Source organism: Sceloporus occidentalis, unplaced genomic scaffold (genome assembly GCF_023333645.1).
Source record: "Sceloporus occidentalis isolate IW3139 unplaced genomic scaffold, rSceOcc1.0.p SCAF_4, whole genome shotgun sequence".
NCBI lineage: Eukaryota > Metazoa > Chordata > Lepidosauria > Squamata > Phrynosomatidae > Sceloporus > Sceloporus occidentalis.
This window is the reverse complement of record NW_028316984.1, coordinates 197,043,670-197,065,090: the sequence shown is the minus strand read 5'-3', so window position 1 is coordinate 197,065,090 and position 21,421 is coordinate 197,043,670. Positions and strand designations below refer to the sequence as shown.

General features: G+C 39.4%; 1 protein-coding gene across 1 annotated transcript in view; it reads right to left on the bottom strand.

The window, feature by feature from the left end:
* TMEM260 (transmembrane protein 260) overlaps nucleotides 1–21,421 on the bottom strand; it is an 83,506-nt gene that overhangs the window by 47,638 nt on the left and 14,447 nt on the right. The window contains exons 2-3 of the mRNA XM_089523185.1: nucleotides 16,393–16,424; nucleotides 15,414–15,565 (exon numbers count right to left, since the gene is read on the bottom strand). Of these exons, the coding sequence (XP_089379311.1) occupies nucleotides 15,414–15,565; nucleotides 16,393–16,424 (184 nt within the window). The remainder of the gene's footprint in view (nucleotides 1–15,413; nucleotides 15,566–16,392; nucleotides 16,425–21,421) is intronic.

Genomic DNA, 21,421 nt, shown 5'->3' with positions numbered 1-21,421 from the left:
GCACAAAATCACAAATTTTCCTCCAGAAATTCAGACTCCAAGACTCAGGGTATAGAAAAGTCCTGTTAATAGCCAATGAAACCACTACCACAGGTTGAGTTTCCCTTCTCCAAAATGCTTGGGACAAGAAATGTTTTGGATTCTTCCCCCCCCCCCCCCCCAATTTTGGAATATCTGCATATACAGTGGATCCTTGTTATACGCTGGGGTTTGGTTCCAAGATCCCCCATGTATAACAAAATCCGTGTATGTTCAAGTCCCATTAAGTATAATGACATAGCAAAATGGTGTCCCTATTAAAAAATGGAACATCAAGGTAAATTTATACTTTTTTGGAACATTTTCAAACCGTGTATGCTTAAATCCGTGTATAAAAAATCCATGTATAAGAAGGGCCGACTGTACATGGAGATGAGACACAGGTCTAAAACCAAAATTCATTAGTATTTCATATGCAGTCGGCCCTCCACATTTGCAGCTTTGAATTTTGCGGATTTGATTATTCACCGATTTGATTAGTATGTTCTCTCTAGGAATCTCTAGTTCCTCCAATACAACTCCATGGTCAACATCAGCTAGAAATCATACTGGAAGACCTAGAGATTCTTAGAGAGAGCACTTCTCTTGGCATTTGTAGGGCTTCCAGCTCAATTTTATGGCCATCCTGTAGCAAATGTTGACTATAAAGTTGTGCTGAAAGACCTAGAGATTCCTAGACAGGGGTTCTTTCAGGTAAAAGATAATAATGTGAAGTCGAAGGCTTGCATGGCCAGAATCCATAGTTTTTTTGTGCTGTTTTCGGACTATGTGGCCATGTTCTCAAAGAGTTTATTCCTGATGTTTTGCCAGCATCTGTGGCTGGCATCTTCGGAGGGAAAATAATGTTTTTGTTATTTGCATTTTCCCACTTCCACTGGGGTCCACCATATATACATAGCCCGAAGGTAATTTTATAGATAACATTTTAAATAATTTTGTGCATGAAACCAAGTTTGTGCACACTAAACCATCAGAAAGCACCAGAAAGCCATCCATGTGGGCGGTTTTGGAATATTTTGCATTTTTGGATAAGGGACACTCAACCTGAATGTAGTTTCCCCATTTGTAGTCTGCCCTTTTTCTCAGCTGCTAGTTCTGAGTTGGTAGTTTAAGAAAACAAGCTACCGAGAGGCCAGATCTCTAGGTTCAGAGACTGTAGTAGTGATGGGTTTAAACAAGCAGTTTATAAGCCAGGAATAAACTTTGGCTTCAAACTAAGGTAACAAACCATAGTGTGCTAGAGTTTTTGGTTTTTAATGCTTTGCAGAAACAGATTTAAACATCACATTAAGCCAGTATTGAATAAATCACAACAAACTTGGCTTTTCATTGCATGTGAAACCTAGCTAATATCTGATATTCATTAACTGGTCAAGGATCGATGGTATCTTGTTGCTTTCTTGATGTGGTGCTACTCCTATCCACCAAAGAGTTTCAGCATACTGTACTGGATAGCTCCTATAAAGGACAGGTTAAAATCCAGTGCAGATTCCTCACTCTACTGACAAGGAGGCCACTCGTGACTATTGCTAAGGGCACAATCCAATGGGTTACCCTACCAACAATGCATTGGAAAGAATGCACAAATTTTGCAAGAGCTGCTGTTCCTAAGGCCTCAATTCTTTCAACTGAGACAGAACTTCCAGGGGACATTTAATACTACTCTACAGCACTATTATTCTACTTCATAGTCATAGTTCTACCCTATGGAATCCTAGAATTTGCAGTTTAAGAAGGGGCATTGGAAACAAAGAGCTCCAGTGCATCATGAAACTACAAAACCCAGGATTCCATAAGAGAGGATTATGACAATCAAAGTGGAATTACAGTGCTATAATTGTATACACTGGGCCCTTGGCATCCATTGGGGTTTGGTTCCAGGACCCCCCATGGATACGAAAATCCATGGATGCTCAAGTCTCATTAAATACAATGGCACAGTAAAATGCTGCCCCTTATATAAAATGGCAAAATCAAAGTTTGTTTGTCAATTATGATTTTCAAGCCATGGATGCAGAATCCATGGGTATAGAAGGCCAACTGTAATGTGAATGGGTCCATGGTGACCTTAAAAAGTGCCTATACAGCCTTTGGGGCCCATCTTGTTTAAATTTCTATCCCTATAACCATTTCTCCACTTTTTAAATCCTTTTTCAAATGATGATTCTACAGAAGAATACATGAAGACAGTGGTGTGCTTTTTTTCTCTTTGAATTGTGCCTCATGGGACATTCTTGAGGAGCATTAAGTTTTCAAAAAACAACCTACCACCATATTTTTAAAGCACTTTGCAGTAACATCAGTTTCAAGAACTTCTCCCTCTTGACAAGTTATAGAAACTATGTCACCAGAAGTTGCTCCTAGCTCTACGGGTGGCGACGCTCTCTCCGGGGCAGTGCTGTGACCCAATCCGTCATTCTCTGTCATGCATTTTCCAAATCTCTCCACGTTATATAAAATGGGGACTTTTTTTATTAATATTATTGCTTCAACCGGTGGAGTTTTAAGTAGGATGCCCAGATGCCAGAAAGTTGGGGGGTTGCATGGAGCGTGGAGAGAGAGAAGAGGAGAAAAGGAAAAAGGGGAAGATTGGGCAGGAAACAGATTTAGCAATTTAAATGTTTTATAAGTTTTTTTTTTTTGTAATTGAGGAAACTTTTCATAATCTGACATTTGTTAAAAAAAAACACCCACTTATTAGAAATTATGCAGCAGAGTAGCTGTGGAAATATGAGCTCGCTTCACAATTATGAAGTCGGGCTAGGAAGCCCTCGCCTATTGTGCGAAGTGGCATAAACCCCACAGAGGGCCTATCAGCTCAACGGCAGGCGGGGGGCTGCTCCATTCAAAGCGAGAGATACAAGCTTCAGGGCAAAAACCTGGCGGCTCCCTCCTGACCCTACAATCCCCTCCTGGTGACAGATCCAAGCTCCATAGCAAATTAGACCTTCTCACATTACAATTGCAGAAGACAGATTCCATTAGCGGTATCTGAAATTGAGTGGAGAGCAGCTCCGTTATCAGACCTGACTCATAAGCGGTGCTATTAATCAGAGCTATGATAGCATTTATATATTTCAAGCTATCTGCCGCGGCTGTGATATTCTGCTACAAAGGGTTGATGGGACTTAGGGAAGGGAACAATGGAGCTTTCTGGGGAAAAGCAGAGTAAATCAAGAAAGTCTATGACTTCCACATATTCTGAAGGGATTGCGGTTTACATAAATTTTCTCCCAATTGGAGATTGAGCTCTTCCTCATCTTACACATGGGATTTAGTTGTCACTCAATGGGAACAGCTGTGAAAAGGTGAATTGGCCCACCGTTCAGAATACTGCCTCCGTTTTTAAAGCAATTAACCCATGAACAGGAGGATACCTGGCGATATCAAGAGGATTAGACTAGGCAGTGCTTTATTAACATTTCCTTGAACTAATTCTAACTCTGACTAGCTGTCACGAAAGACTCTTCAGTCTCTCTCTTTTTTAAAAAAGAAAATTAAGGATGGAAAGGGGGGAACAAGTTGGCCTCCTTTCCCTCCCCGCTTTCCTTCTCCCTCCCTGCTCTTTACTTAGTCACTTCCAAAATGAAGTACAGAACCTTGAGCCTAAAACGTATCTGCTTTTTAAGCAAATGCAAATAAGGGAGAAAGTGTTTGGATGGAGTCAGTGCAACTTCACTGGAAGTGAGAGCAATGTGTGTGTATGAGAAAGAGAGATCAATTAGCCAAGGGGTCACGGTAGATAGTCTCCTAAAAGAGAAATTAATGCTAGAGCCTTCTATGGTCTTTTATTCCATTGCACCACTTTGTTAAAACTTAGAAGCTACACATTCCTTAAGTATGAGCTGCTTTTTGAAATCATAAAGCGCCTTGCAGAAAATCAGACAAAAGCAATAGTCGAGAAGGATCTGTAATCTGGAAGAAATGTATCCAAATATACCTTAAATCGGAAGATCCTGCACTCTCTTTTCAAGCGCAGCGTTTTAATTTCTTGCTTCTGGCTGAATGGGATGATGGTCAAAAGATACAAAGGTGTCTGAAGAGAATCAAGAGCGCTGCTTAGTGTAAGGATTCAAGCTAGCGTACGGAAGCACAGAGACACTCGGGCAGGTGGAAAATCTGATCAATTCATTTGTCTGGCAGTAGCAAAGGAAGGATTTAGGGGCGGCAGTGGTGGTGGGACCATAACACACCAGCCTCAGTGGTGACAAGCACACCTCAGCGCAACTGTAAGGGAGGCTCACAACCCAGAAGTCAGTCAAAAACCCCAATGGTTGAAAAGGCCCAGCTGGAAAAGCACAAGGAATCATAATGCCCAAATTGATCTCCAAGAGAGAGAGAGAGAGAGAGAGAGAGTAAAACGGATGGAGAAGGAGAGGTAAATACATTTCATCCCTCTCAACTAAACTGGAAGCCAGCTCGTCACATTAAACTTGAAAACCGGATGTCTGGGGGTGAAATGCAATATAAATGCAAACCCGCAATGAGATCCAACCTTTCGTTTCCCCAGCCAAGCATCGTCCGGAGGCAGTGCCTTAAAACCAAATTTACCTTCTAATTTCTACAGTTCTGGCTTAACTTTGGAGAAACACTTTTTCTCCCATATCCCTTCCACTCCAACACCCACCCTGGAATATTTAAAGATTCCCTTTGCTTCAGCAAAAATATTAATGCTACTCAGGGACTTCAGCTGTGGGTGTGAACAGATATGAGAATCAATTTCTCAGCTGCCCCCGCGAATCCCTGCTTTTGTTTTAAATGAGCAGCCGCGTTTCAGTGTTAACTTCCAGCCTTCTTTTCCTTTTGCCAAGAATAGAAGCTAAAAATTAACCAGGAGGAGAAAAGCCACGCTGAAACATTTTCCACGTCTGTATTTCACCGTATAGCCTTCAAAAATTTAAATGCCTGTTCAACTGGAGAGAATTTTCTCATCTTTGCTGATCCCCACAAGAAGCAAACTTATGTTTAGTTTTCATCAATGCTTATGACCCATCCTATATTGTTTAAGAACAAATAAGCAAACACCGAAGATTTCCTTACAGCCTAATGTTTTGTCATACAGTTTCAGTCCTGCAAACCTTCAAATATTTCAGTTTTGGAATACAAGTTCACCGGAGACTGACTGTTTCCAGCACCCACAGACCACCAAATGCTCTTCATGTGTTGCAAAACCATAAGACATTTAGGAAATAATGACATTATATCTCTGCAAAGTACTGGTAAATCTGAGGGCTTGGGTACTGTTTCTTTTTTCATTGCTTATATGGGGCACAATGCATGTACCACGACAGGTAAAACTAACATAACTAAATGGCATACACCTCTATCCTTACCTAACAGAAAGCATTCCAAAAATGCTCACCAATATTGTATTTGGAAACATACGTTTACCCCTTGAAGCCACAAGAGAACAGAGGCACAAGGATTGCAAAAAGAAACCATTTCTATCTCTTTTATAAACTGCTTTAATATCAACATCCAGGAACAACGATAAAGATCTATTTTCATCCTCTTTGACCACCTCAAAAAACAAAAAAACAAAAAACAGCTAACATAGCCACATGACTTCTATACAACCTGTGATTTTTACAAACCAAACAGTTTTACAAATCAAAAAGTGTGCAAGACCGTTAAATCATTTTTATGCGAAACAGTAGCAAGATCTAATGTGCTCTCACAGAATCTGAACAGATAAAAAATTAAGGATGGAGATAAAAGTTCCTTTTGAAAAAGAACTATTTCAGGCAGCAAGGTTGTGGGTTTGTTTTTATTTTATTTTTTTAAGCACATATCAAAAAGAAACGGGAAATCCTAACTACCTAGCAGAACTGAAGACCTGATTAGAAGAACAAAGTGCTAGAATACGGTTAACGCTAATCCAGCATGTAGAACAATGTCTTCTTAAGTGGGAATGAATGAAACTATTGTATGACTCAAAAGCCTCCTCCAATTAAACATTAAAATGAAACTATCTTGACCTGCAAATGAACATAAAACTTGAGAGCCGTCTCAAAACAGCCACTCAAACAAAGGATCAAAAATCTGTTTTTAAAAACTGATTTGCATAGCGTATAAAAGGAGGAAATGGGAAAGTAGGGTGTGTGTGGGATGGCTGGTTGATCCTTATTGTTATTTTTTTAAAAACAGAGACACACACATACACACACGGCAACAACAACAACAAGCCAAGCTGTGATTCTTTACTGTACTCAACCGTCAATGCAGTGAAACGCACCCGGCTGGTGGGTTTATGTACACGGAAGAAAAGGTTTTTAGAAGGTTAAGTTCGGGTCACACGACAAATGAAATTGTAACAACCCCAACTGACACTGTATAATGTCTTCTTCCACCGAATCAATAGGCCGCTCTCGGCTCCAAATTACCATAGAGATGGTCTGCTCCTTTCTGAAGGGGTCCTATTGTTTGACGAGAAAACAGATTTGCCACTTGAACTGCACTGTTCCCGTAGGATGTGCACTTCATTAATTATTTGTCGTCTTAAAAAACCATCAGCGGACTTGCCGCGTTAACAATATGTCTGTTGGCGCCTCGTGGAATACAGAGGAGTGGTTATTTCCTGACCCCACCGCTTCCCCCTCCCCAAAAGGACCTCGGGAAAGACTTTTAAAAGGTCATTCTGCATCATGTAAATGGCAGAAGCAGGATACCAATTTGGCACTTAAGTTTCGGATAAGTAGAACTGTGTGATCACACATATGCACGAATTTGAGGAAGAAGAAAATGATTTTACAATTTTTCAAAAAAAGAAAAATGAAGTAGCCCCATCCCAAAGGGACTTGAAAACATCACTGTGGCTATTGTACAGCTTGGCCTTGTGATGATATTTTTTAAAAGACTTTTTAAAAGTCACTCTGCAGCATGTAAATGACAGGAGGTCGATACAGATTTGGCAATTACTTTGGAATAGCTAGGATTGTGTCATCACACACAGACACACATTTGGGGAAGAGGAGAACTACTTCACAATTTTTCAAAATAGGGAAATGAAATGGTGCCATCCCAAAATGGACTTTAAAACATCCCTGCGACTCTGGTGCAGACTGTTCTTCTGATTATATTTTAAAGAAAGAAAGAAAAAAGAAAGAGTTTATAGAAATATGCATGCAAATGGCAGCCTCCCATCTCAAAACCGATTTGACAACCAAGTCTGAAAATATATTAGCAATGTCTAAGCATCTGTGGCGCTGGCATAAGCACCAACGCGGCAGTGTTAAGGATGGGCATATCCTACAAACCACATTGCCAAGGAGTCCAGCATCACATCAGCAATGAGATGGGGCACCTTCAAAAAGTCTCAAATGCTTTACCAAATACTTACATTTGGAAAGTTTTAAACTGAGTCTCTCTCTGTTGTATGCAGCACAATGCCTAGCACTGAAGGAAGCCTACTGTCTTCCATAATTTATTTATTTGTTTATTTAACATCGTACCTTTCTCCCAACATGAATTGGGAGAAAGGTACGGCTTGTTGTTGTTGTTGTGTAACTTCAAATAATTTCCAACTTATAGACAATTTGTCACAGGGTTTTCTGGCTTGTTGTTTGCATCTTGTTGTTGTTGTTGTAGTGTGCCTTCAAGTCATTTCCAACTTATGGTGACTCTAAGGTGAATCCTTAGAGGGGTTTTCTGGAGCTGAGAGTGTATGACCCAGTGGTTTCTATGGCCGAGTACGGAATCAAACCCTGATTTCCAGAGTCATAGTCCAATGTTCAAACCACTACATCACACTGGCTCTTTCAGAGTGGCCTACAGACATTTAAAAACACAATACAACTAAAAAATAAAATCTAATACAACCCCCCCAACCTAATACAAAAATTAAAACACAGTTAAACAAGTTCCATTTTAAAAACACATGTTAAACCACATTTAAAACATAATAAAATAGAGATACAACACACCACACACCCTAAAAGCTCCATCTGCCACAGTATATTAAAAATCAAATACAATCAGCCCTCCATATCCATGGAGTCAACCATTCAAGGCATTGAATATTCAACACACACACACTCCAAAAAACAAGCCTTAATTTTGCCATTTTGTATGAGGGACACCATTTTACTATGTCACTGTATTTAATGGGACTTGAGCATCCACAGACTTTGGTATCCATGGGGGATCATGGTATCAAACCCCAGTAGATACCAAGGGCCCACTATAGGTCCCTAAATAAAAAGGACTTTACCTGGTGGCAAGAAGACACCATGAATCTCCTGGGGAAGGGAATTCCCTAACTTGAGAGTAACCACCAAGAAGGCTTTCTCACATGTCTTCTCCAAGAATGCCTGGGATGGTGGTTGTGGTGGTGGTGGCCCTCCCTACAGATGTTCAGGATCAGGAAGGTTCATACAGTTTGCGATAAATATGTGTTTACCATATTAGAAGCTGGCTTATCAGCACGTTTCGTAATACATGGTTCCCACCCCTCCGATAAACAACAAAATACGACAAAAAGATGTTTGACTAGCACCTTCTTCTTCTCCTCTATATGTAACAAATATTGTACCGAGATGCACATTTTTAGCATCTGTGAAATTAAATGCTAATACAAAAAAAAGTCTTTCCATGCTTATTTTCATTTACCTATTTATTTTCCCTACCCCACCCTGCTGTAGGACAACAAAAATCCCCACCCACCAATGTAATTCCTTTGTAAGATTTCAGCTTGGGATGGTAGAATGAATAGAAGACGAGGGCGGATCTTTACAAAGGGGAATGCATTACTAGCAATGCAGTAAAGATTAATTTAAAATTAAATGTATACAACCAGGGATTTCTCCCCCCCTCACTACTAATGGAACTTGAGCATTATTATTTATTCTTCTCTGACATTATGCTCAACGCTGTTCCTAACCGATATGACAAAAGCACTCTTGCCTTGAGAGTTTATGCTTTAAATATTTTTCCCCCTTCAAAAGCTCTGGGCCTTTTTTTTATTATTACTATTAACCCCATTTCTTTAACGACGGCGAAAATTAGTTAAGGATGAATTATCTGATAGGGAAAAGTCCCTATTCATAAAAAAAGTATTAGAGAGGTGTACTTAAGCAAATAAGACACGGAAGGCAAGTTCTCCCTCCAGGCACGCCGTATGTAAAAACATTTATCGCAGCCTACCGTCCATCAACTCGCTTTTCCTTCTTGCGCTCACCGTTTCCATACAGCTTGGCAGGAGCACACAGCAAAGCATAGAACGGGCTCGGATTTCAAATTATATGAAACAGGAACATTCATTCTCATGTCAGAGAAAAGTATAATAAGGGACACCTGCAAACTGTTCCCCTACTCCGCTTGCACTCTTTGCAGTTCAGAAAAGGTTAAAACCAGATCTGTTCCTGCCGTTTTCTTTAGATGCTTATCTGTTCATTAAGGAGCCTGGTTTTTTGCAAAATTTGCCCAATTTTTTTACCTGTGTTTGTTGTTTTTTTTTCAAAGTGTTCTGAAAGCTGTCAAAATGGCCCACATGGACCAGCAGGCATCACAGTGTTGGCATTTAGATGTGAATAACTTGGGACTCAAGACCTTATTTATCCATGAACATTTTTATTAAGGAGCCTTGGGCAGTTTGGTATCTGTCAACCTCAGTTCCCTAGCCATAAAATGGGATTATTAAGGACCCGACATGCGGAAGGGAGGGGACCTTTTTTTTAACAAGGATGAATGCAATAAAGATTGTCAAAGCACTCTTGAGCATTAAAAGCAACCCAGAAACAATTAATAATAAACAAATGGATTTCTTAATAAGAGTCACCTTTGAGAGTGTGATCAAGAGGTTGGTGCCACGAGTTAATTAAAACTAAACTGATTTATCCCGAAATAAATTTATCCCAGCATTGTTGAGCTGCCAAGGGGGGAATGGGAGAAGCCTGCCTTATTTAAATACCTTTGAAATATCCTAACATTTCATTTTAGTTGGCAAAGATAGCTGGTTTAGTTATCAAAAACTAGGTGAATTAAACAGTCTAACCAAAATATATACCATCTAGCTAACCTAGATCCAGAAAAGTATCAGGCCAGAATTCTTATCATCATAGGGTGAAACATTACGGTTTTCCCCAAATTGTTCACTTATAGCAGGAATGTTATCTTTCAGTAAGTCCTTAAATCTTTAAATAATTACAAAAAAGAATTACATTTCTTTTTTTAAAAAAAAAAAGTCTCAAAAGGAACACTTTCCAACTATACCTACAAAAACACAGGAGCTATTTCTGCTATAAAACAACCCTTTAGAGACTAGAATCCCAGAACCAAGTGAATCCTGAGTGGTTTGTTGGTATGTGCCTTCAAGTAGTTTTCAACTTATGATGACCCTAAAGCAAACCTATCACATGGTTTTCTTGGCAGGATTTCTTCAGAGAAGGTTGCCATTGCCTTCCTCTGAAGCTGAGAGAGTGTGATTTACCCATGGTTAGCCTGTGGATTTCCATGGCTGAGTAAGGATTCAAACCCTGGTCTCCAGTCATAGTTCAACGCTCAAACCACTACATCATGCCAACTCTCATGGTGTAGCATGGAGTTTTTCCTACACAACTGATGCCCAACCAAAGGTCAACAGTAATCTAGGCAAAACTGATTATGATTGTCCTTAGCCACTGGGTTACAGTAAAGACAATGAGTTTGATTGTTGGCCTCTAGAGACCATCGAAACCCACTGGGTGACCTGCAGCTATGTATCAAGAACTCTCCAGTATGAATCTTGCCTCCATCAGGAATTCATTAAGGTGCCCGTGGGGCAAAACATGCTGTTAAATTTCACTCCCTCACCCCACATCTAGATCCAGAGTAGTGTAGTGGTTTGAGTGCTGGACTATGAGTTTGATCGTTGGACTCTAGAGACCAGGATCCAAATCCCAGTCACCGAAACCCACTGGGTGACCTTGGGCAAGTCCCTCAGCCTCAGAGAACGGCAAAGCCAAACCCCCTCTGAAGAAACCTGCCAAGAAAACCCCATGATAAGTTTCCCTTAGGGTTGCCGTAAGTTGGAAATGACATGAAGGCACACAACAACAACAACCCTACATCTGCAGTGAAGAAAATAACAACACTGATTTACCTAATCACAGTAGGGCACATGGGACTCCAGTTGTTTGAGAGTTGAAAGTCTTATCTGCTCCAGCCAATATGTCAATGAAGGCTGATGTAATGGAGGCCAAACATCTGGAGGGATATATACACATCTTCAGTTTGTTGTTAAAGACTATCACTGGATGCTGCACAAGAAGCACTTTCAATATCTGAATGTATCATCATCATCATCATCATCATCATGACCCTTGTGGTCTTATGATGATATTGTTGTGTGTCTTCACGTCATTTCTGACTTATGGTGACCCTAAGGCAAACTTACCATGGGGGTTTTCTTGGCAACGGATTGGTCAGAGGGGGGTTACCTTCCTCTGAGATCATGACCTCATGCCTTTTGGATATACTCTAGCTGATGTTCCTTCATTGAGCAGAGGTTTGATTCAATGGCCTATGAGGCCACTTCCAGCTCTATGGCTCTATGAGTCTGTGATCACCGTCATCATCTCAAATTGGATTCTTGCACATGTGGACATGTACACAGTGGAGCACTCCTGGTCATGGCAGAATCAGCTGGGAAAACCCACATCACTGCTCCTACCTGTGCTGTTGTGGTATTCACACACATACCAAAACCATGAGGAACAAGCAAAAAGCAGTATTCTCACACCACTGCTGGTAAATCGGGCCCCAACGAACATCTGAACTAATTGCAGTGCCAACCAGGATACAGAAAAAAAAACTCAAATTAATCATTTTCTTCACATGCCCTGAGTCTAATTTGCACTGCACAAATAATCCAGATTGATACCATTGTAACTGTCATGGCTTAATGCTATAGAATTGTGGGATTTGTTGTGGGTTTTTCGGGCTATGTGGCCATGTTCCAGAAAAGTTTCTTCCTGACATTTCGCCAGCATCTGTGCAAGCATATGGCAAAATGTCAGGAAGAAACTTTTCTGGAACATGGCCACATAGTCCGAAAAACCCACAAAAAACTATGGATGCCAGCCATGAAAGCCTTCGACTTTACATTTAGGTTTCTCTTTCAGAATGCCCTGATGCCACAATAAACAACAAATCCCAGGATTGCACAGCATTGAACCACGGCAGTTAAAGTGGTTTCAAACTACATTATTTCTGCAGTGAAGATTAGACCTTACAAACCTACATGCAATGCATGAAGATGCACCTCTACAATGTCCCCTCCAGCAACCAACATTCTCCTGTTTGCATTTTGGCAAATGCAAATCTTAATTCTATTCCACAATAGTTCAGTCCCTATAATTTTTAAGTTACTGTACTATACACAGGTAGAAAAGGCAGCACCAAAACCGTCCAGAGGCAGATGTCTCTCTGTTGGAACACAAGCAATTAAAAGTTTGCCAGTACAGTTGATGTTTCATTGTGTTTTTTAAAAGCCATCTGCGTCTTTCTACAGTGACAAACTTTGTTACTTCTGGTTAAATAAATCTGATCAGTGAAGTGTGTTAATAAGACCAAACATGGTTGCACTCTTTTGGGGGGAAAAATTGTTTGGGCTGTTTTGTAGTGTTTGTATGTCTGTGAGCACGTGTGTAGTTTAGTTTACAATGTTGTCGTTGTTGATGATGATGATGATGTTGTTTTAACTTTTGTGAGTTATAGGAAAACCTTTTGAGGAGTCAAAGATCAAATGCAAAATTCAGATTACTGTATATAAATTGTAGCCCAAGAAATCAAAAATGGAGCAATTTGCCAGAAGCTCATAAATCAAAAACTGAGGAGGCCTGTTTACATATCATTTTAAAAAATGTTTCCCTTGCGCATTTGAAAACCATGAAAATGGTTCACACAATGCATCTCAATCAACACACTGCCCTTTTAATGGATTTGTTTTAAATGCTTTTAATTCTTTCAATACTGTAATCACATTTTAAAAATCCCTTTTTTGTATGTTCTTACTTAGGTCTTAGCGTGAGTTTTTAAATTGTATTTCTTTCCTTTTTTTAAAAGCAACCTCAAATCTCAGTTTTGGGGAAAAGAGGTGCAATATAAGTGAATATGTAGTAGGAAAGATAACAATTTATTCACCACAGATATTGTTAATTATTTCAAAAGATGTTCATTAATATCTGCATCTGTACCTGTTCCTATCAAGAATAATTCTACTAAAAAGCTAGGAAAGTAAGTAGGACGGGTAAAAGCAAGGGAAACAGAATGAAAGGGAAGATTCAGGAAGAAATTAAAAATGACAAAAGATTAGTAAATGCATCAGAGGCATTACCAACCCCCCAAAATCTATCTAGACACAATGGCTTATAACCACACAGTCACCATATGTAGGTATTAACTTGAGTGCTGCTGAGTTATGATGGGGATACAGTCCAGCATATTGAGAGAAATCCATCTCTTCCAGAAGTCGAACAAATGTTTTGGAAAGGGGGAGTGAATATAAAAAGAAAATCCATCAACAACTCTATGAAATATTGAGTGTATTGAAGCCACCACAGTTCAGTAGTTTGAGTGTTGGACTAGGACTTCAGGAGACCAGGGTTCAAATCCCTGCTCAGCCATGGAAACCCATTGGATGGCCTTGGGCAAGTCACACACTCTCTGCCTCCCAGGAAGGCGACTGCAAACTCTCTCTGTACAAATCTTGGCAAGCAAACCTTGTGACAGGTTTGCCTTGTTGTTATTCTGTCCCTTCAAGTCATTTCTGACTTATGCCAACCGTAATGTGAACCTATCACAGGGTTTTCTGGGCAAGATTTGTTCAGAGGATGCTTGCAATTGCCTTCCTCAGAGGCTAGAGGCTGAGAGAGTGTGACTTGCACAAAGTCACCCAGTGAATTTCTATGGCAAAGTAGGGATTTGAAGCCTTTTCATCAGAGTTGTAGTCCAATGCTCAAACCACTATACCATGGTGGCTCTAGATTTGCCTTAGGATTGCTATAAGTCGAAAATGATTTGAAAGTACGCAGCAACCATCAGGGAGTGAAAGGAGGAATGGCGTAAACTAGAAAAGCCCCTGACTATCTGAATGGAACACTGAAAAGGAAAGGAATAGCTGAGCATATATTTCCTCCACTCATTTTCCATAAACACCTTTACAAATTTGTGTTTTATGGGGCAGGCAGGTGGAGTAAATGTAGAGACTGCAACATGAGCTGCGCATCCAGTACACAAAAATCCTCAGCTCATCCCCAGTCAGTTGCAGACTCTCTGACGGGGATTCAGAGGTCCCCTGGGCATTTCAAGCAAAGTCTCCTCCAAATCTTATCACATCAAGAAAAATAATGGTACTCATAAAATGCTATATGCTTGTTGCTACCACAGCTATGAAACGAGTAAGAAAATGCCTGTGCTTAGTAGTGCCACACAGTCACCCAGTTCTTCAGAATCTATGAAACAGCCAAATTGTGGGGGTGATGAGAGTTACCTTCTTTGGACTACAGCTCCCCAAATTCCTCCAACCTACATGACCAAATTTTTCAAGCTCCAGTAATAGATCCTCCAATGTTTTTCCAACAAGAGGGAGGCAGCACAAAGTGCATAACCTCCATGGTCCATTACACTGATGCTTTCCCCCGCACGTGCCATTTTGACAACATATTCCATGTTCCTCCTGTAACTCCAAGAGCAGGATACAGGAAGATTGTTCAAGGATTCACCTTTCAGTTGCCATTTCTATAACTGGGGAGAATAAGGGATGGAGGGAATACAAAGGATACCCCTCAGTGTTCTTTCAGACCTCAGCTTTTCCACATGCACTTTAGGATGGGATCCGAAGAATTATCTTACACTCACTTACATAGTTTTACTCTGTAGCATTTCCAATTTCTACCCACCAACCCACCCTCTCTGGACCTCCCAATGTAATTTCCACAAGCTGCTTTCGATTTAAACCCCTCCATTTCAAAAGCAGTTGACTGCTTGAAACATGTTTATAGAACAGAGTCTGGAAAAATAAATTTTTCTTTGACTTCTGGCCACCCTGGATGAGGGATTCTGGGAGCCGAGGATCAAAAATATAACTTTTCTGAGGTCCGTCTCGGGCCAGCTTGGGTTCACGCAATGTTTCACGGGCCGTAGGCACCCCAGCTTTTATCTTCAAATTATCTGCATGTTTGTTTGTTTAATTTATAGCCCACTTTGGTCCAACACAGGGCCCATCTATTTAATGTTCAATATTTGTTTGATTAAGTTTTGCATGCACAGTCTCCTGGGGGCTGTTGCTGGTGCCGTTTTCGAGTTCCAAAGAATTGCATCTGGCAATTAATGTCTAACCCCTGAGCATGGGGGGGGGGGGGGGAGGCTAAGAAAATGAGCAGCGGCATCTGCTTTACCTGACAACTGTGTCAAAGAGAAACGACGCGGCAGCTGCTCCCAACAAGGCACACAGGAGATTGACTCGATAGGCAACGGAACCAAAAGGCAACAACTCGATTGCCAATTTAGCCAGAAGAGTGAATAGCGGATAGCCTGGGGGATGAGCAACCTAGGAACAAACAGAGAAGGCATTTGCATTAAGATGTCACAATGGCAGTCTAATTGAGAAATAGCTCTCTTATTAGCTTAGCAATAAACACCCAGGTTGGAAGCACAGCCTCCCTTTTTATTATTTTTCTAAGGGGCTTTCCTCCTCCCAATTTCCCCCCTTTTTTTCTTAAGTGCCAATTTTAAACTTAGGAAAATATTTGCCTTAGTGGATTTGGCTGCGCCCATCACGGATAAGAATGCAGCACCAAGAAAAGCAATGACACTCATTATTAGTGTTCCTTAAATGGTTTGAAGTTTGGGTTCATAGTATATTAGGGTCATTCAAAAGCCTGGGCTTCCTTTTTAAAAAATATAATTACCAAAAAAAGAGAGAGAAAGAGAGACAGAGACAGAGAGGGAGAGAGAACAGATTCTGAACTATTTTATTGGTTCGCAAGTTGAAAGACCACACTGCTATCGGATTACCACCGCAATGACAGTCCTTAAGGTCTCGCCTAAAGGGGATCATGCACCATAATAAAGTTTATTAAATAATAAAACTTATTAAAATTGTTAACCCGATTTATTTTATTCTCCCCAGCTTATACAAAATTTGGGTTGATAATACGCCAAGCTACTGTATATACAGTAAAGCCTTTGCTTTATAATTTAGTTTAATTGGATTTAAAACTTGGGAGTAAATTGTCGCGTGCTGTACTTATAAGTTAGCAAAAACTGTGGTTTGAAAAATAAATTAATCTACTTTAACTCCATGCTTAATTAAACTTCCTTAATTCCTAAAACTGTTAATGAGAGCATTGATTAAACAATAAAACTAATACTTACTCCAAGCTCATAGGCGGCTGTGATCAGCTCCCCTGTGAAAAAATAATGTAAAACCAATAATTACTATTAGGGAATGACACTCCTCCCAAGTTTTCAAAATCCAAACCGTTGCGTTGGGGGGTTTTGCATTAATTTGACTGGATAAAAGTGTAAATCTGTGGAGATTTAACAGCATGAAATTTTCCAAGAATATTTCCTTCCCTCTCTGATGCCGTTGCACAAAATACCTTTTGTTATTCTCCCCCCCCCCCTTTATGTTTCTATCAGAAGATGTGTAAAGGTGTGATGTGCAAATAAAAGTGACAATAGCAACAGTAAATGCCATAACAATAACAATAATTCATTTTTTAAAAAAAGATTAGAACCATTCAAGGCACAGCAATAATTTGCAGAGGAGGAAACAAGCAAGAGCCTTTGATTTTGCAAAAAACATGGCCCTTTTATTGCTGATTTACAGATATTGTTCTTTCTTCCCAAAATATCAGGCACTTCACATTTTTGTAGCAGGACTAACATGGATAAACCCTTGACAATTTATTCCCAGGCGTATTAGGAATTCTCGGCTCTGGTAAAATGAGCATCATTATCATTTTGGGAAACATCACAGCCTTGTAATGATTTTTTTTCCTGGTTTACAATTTTTTCCACCATTGGAAGAGAAACAATACAGCAACAAAAATTGGAAGGCTTTCTCTTAGCACACTGCAAACTGAAAGGGCTCTGTATTTAACATATTTGATCAGTCTGGCCTCATAGTCCTGAAAAGGACAGTACCTTGAATTTGCAAACCTCAGTAACAAGATACAATGGACCCTTGGTATTCATTGGGGTTTGGTGCCAGGACCTCCTGTGGATACCAAAATCCATGGATGCTCAAGCCCCATGAAATATAATGGCATAATAAAATGGTACCCCTTACATAAAATGGAATAATCAAGGTTTGCTTTTTGGAATGTATACTTTAAAAAATATTTTCAAGCCATGGATGCTTGAATCCATGGATAAAAAAATCAGTGGATATTGAAGGCCGACTGTACTTTCTTAGTCAAAGACTAATGGAAGCATTCATTATCTGATGGGTATTTTCTCTATCCATGTATAAAAACCACATTCAGAATAACTGATCGGTGTATCTTCCCTGCAAACAGATCATAAAATGCTACTGTCTGTAATATTAGAATTTGTACAAATGGGATCCACACCTGCTGAGCATAATCCAAAAGCAGGTGTCAGTTTCTGTTATTCGGGAAATGGCATATCTCAATGGCAGTGTGGTGTAGCAGTTTGGGCACTGGATATCCACATTCAGGGCTACTATAACTCTACTAGATTGGACAGCTGGATCTCAAGGAAAGTTACTTTTCTGTTGCTAATAGAGTTGAAATTTTATTATCTCTTTGCTCTTTGTTCCTAGTCCTTGTATGAACAATAAGGGAAATGTCCTCTCCCTGCACTGAAATCCTTCAATAGCATCTTAACTGATAACAGAAACAGAATACAGGTCTGTGACTCTAATATCGTCACATTTTCCCTCCCTCTTGTATAATTTTCAACATCTTTGCCCAATGAAGAAGTCAGTGGAGCTTCAAAAGCTTACATAATGTATTTTATGCTTTGGAGTCAAAGTGACCAGCTGTCCTAACTGCAAAGGAGGACAAGGCACCACACAATGTAGGCCATTCCAGAAAAATGTAGGGTGTTACAAAATAAAAGCTAAAAACACTCATATAAATATAAATTCACGCTTCTTAGTCACACTCAAAATAGAGGGTGTTTTGATATCAGAGGAAGGAACTAACAAGGTTCCTGAGTATTCCTTGCCTAAGAAAACTTTATGCAATTTGTGTCCTAAAAATGTCCTGAAAAGGCACATGGTGACTTAATGCCCAAGGTAATATGCCCACCTTGAGATGGAGCCCATGGGTGTGTTATGGAGAGCTAGAAGAAATAAAACTAAGATCAATACTGACAGGTAAAAATAAACATGAATGGAACATATTTCTGAGGGAAATACTGAGGCCCCAAATACAACGATCCAGAGAGATCTATAGTTGGACCTCCATACCCATGGATTATTTATCCATGGATTGAAAATATCCAATATATATATACATATATATATATATATATATATATATATATAATATCCATTATATCCTATATATATATATGTATTATATATATATATATATATATATATATATATATATATATGGGACACCCCTTTACTATGCCATCGCAATTAATGAGACCTGACCGAGAATCCTCAGATTTTGGTACCCACAAGGGGTCCTGGAAGCAAACCCCAGTGGATAACAAAGGTCCAATTTATGAACAAACTGAATTCACTGGAATGGACTTCAGGGTTGGCTTGCCAACACAAGAGAGATTTCTTCAGGTTGGTGCCATCCAGAGATGTATGACTACAGCCTCCATCAACCCCAGCCAGAGTAACCATTGGCTGGGGATGGCAGGTGCTGTAGTCATTCAGCTCTGGAGGGTACCAAGTTGGGGAAATCCAACACAGGGGAAACACTGGATGTTGCCTTACACCAGGTCTAATTTCTCATCTATATAGCCTGGCTTTGCCTACTCTGATTTCTATGGCCCTTCCTGAAGGACCTTCCTGGCCCTGTACCTTCAGAGGGTTTTAATTCAGGGGTGATGTGACCTTCCAGATGTTTCTGGTCTGCAACCCCCCTCAACCTGCATATCAGATTACCAAAACTGCAGGCCCTATTATTATTATTATTATTATTATTATTATTATTATTATTATTATTACAGTACTACAACTATTATACTATTGTATTTATTTATATCCCACCCTTCTCCCAGGGCTAGGATTCTGGGCGGCTTACAACATTAAAAAATATCATACAGTTAAAAACATACAAAAATAGTATATTAAAGTTATGGAAATAAAAGAGTTAGACAAATTAACAATATTGATTAATAACAAGAATAAGGAAAAGAAATTAAAGGATTGGGAACCAATAGAAAAATATTGGTTTAAGAAATGTAATATAAATGAAGAACTGTTATAAGAAGCAATACTACTTAAAAAATTCAGAAAGAAAAAAAGATATAAAGGGCTTTAGGTATAATAAGATACCCAGATAAGAAAACAAAGATATGAAAAGAAATTGTGACTTCTAACATAAAGTTAGACATGTAAACTATCAAGGTTATTCTGGAAGTGTCTGATAGTCAATAAAATGTTATAATTTTTGCTTTAGATACCAAATTAGGCAAGGAATTGATTGCAATAAGAGGGAATCAATAAGTAAAAGAATTATGTATTACCTTGCAAGAAACTAGCTGATGTTTTTTTTTTTAAGTTTCCAATATTAAGAGTTAATTTATGGAAATTAGATATTGATGTACAAATGGAAATACATTTCAATAAAGAGTATTTTTTTTGAAATAGTATATTAAAATAGAATTAATAATAATAATAATACTGTTTATTTCTAGCCTGCTTTTCCAAAGATCAAAGCGGGTTACAACATGAATACATCAAGCAGTATACAATATAAAACATACCAAGTTAAAAACATCATAAAAAGCATCCCAATAAAACATATACAATTTCCAAAAATAAAACCAGAGAAACAAACTAGCCGAATAGCAACTGTATAACGGGGGAGAAAACATTAAATTAAAGCATTAAAAATTAAATTACTACAATAATTAAAACAATTCAATGCTAAAGCCGTCTCCAAAGAAACATGATAGCTGTCAGCAATCAGATGGCTCATCTTTCCAAATCACAGCACAGTTTGGCCCTCCAGGTTTGCAGCTTTGACTTTTGCAAATTTGATTATTTGTGGTTTCAATCAATATGTTCTCTCTAGGAATCTCTAGGTCCTCCAGCACAACTCTTCCAGAAGTTGACCATAGAATTGTGCTGGAGAACCTAGAAGTTCCTAGAGAAAACAGTTCTCGGCATTTTTAGGTCCTCCAGCATGATTCTATGATCAATGTCTGGCAGATGTTGACCATAGAGATGCACTGGTGGATCTGGAGATTCCTACAGAGGTGCTCTCTCAGGTAAAAAGAATAGTGCTTTTTTATTATTTGTGGTTCTTCCACATTCACAGAGGTCCTGGTCCTTCATCCCTAACCCCAGCAAACGTGGAGGGACCACTGCATTAAGCTAGAAATAAGGACAGTCCAGAGTTGTAACAAGTGAGGAGGGATGTAAGGATACATCTACACTGTAGAAATAACACAGTTAGACATCACTTCTACTACCACGGCTCCATCCTACAGCACTCTTTACCGGAGAAGGCTAAGGACCATGTAAAACTGCAAATCTCAGGGCTCCATAACACTGAGCCCTGGCAATTAAAGCAGTGGCAAGCTGCGTTATTTCTACAGAGTAGATGTATCCAAAGAGCCTGAAATATTAAATTTAACTGTATCCCTCCTTCTACCCAGACTGGGATTCCAAAAGCTTACGACAATTTAAAAACTTTTGTTAAAAATCCACAAAAATAAAACAATCAGAAAAAATTAAAACCAGGTTAAAACGTATTAATAAAACACACACACACACACACACACCCCAACATAATGAATAGCAATATCCAGTGCCTTGTGTAAGATGAGCCTTATAGCACAGAATCACTGAGCTGAAAAGGGATCCCAAGGGCTATCCAATCCAACCCCTTTCTGCCATGCAGGAAAACACAATCAAAGCACTCCCAATGGATGACCATCCATCCTCTGTTGGAAAATCTCCAAAGGAGACGCCATCATTCTCTTAGGGAGCATGTTCCATTTTCAAACAACTTTTACCATCAAGATCTTCCTAAGGTTTAGGTGGAATCTCTGGAAAGACAGTGGAATAGACTGCCTTGGAGGGTGGTGGACTCTCCTTCTTTGGAGGTCTTTAAACAGAGGTTGGATGAATATATTTCAAGACTACTTTAGTTGTGCATTCCTGCATAGCAGGGGGGTGGACTAGCTGCCCTTTGTGGTCCCTTCCAACTCCAGGATTCTCTGATTCCTACTTCAAAGAGGA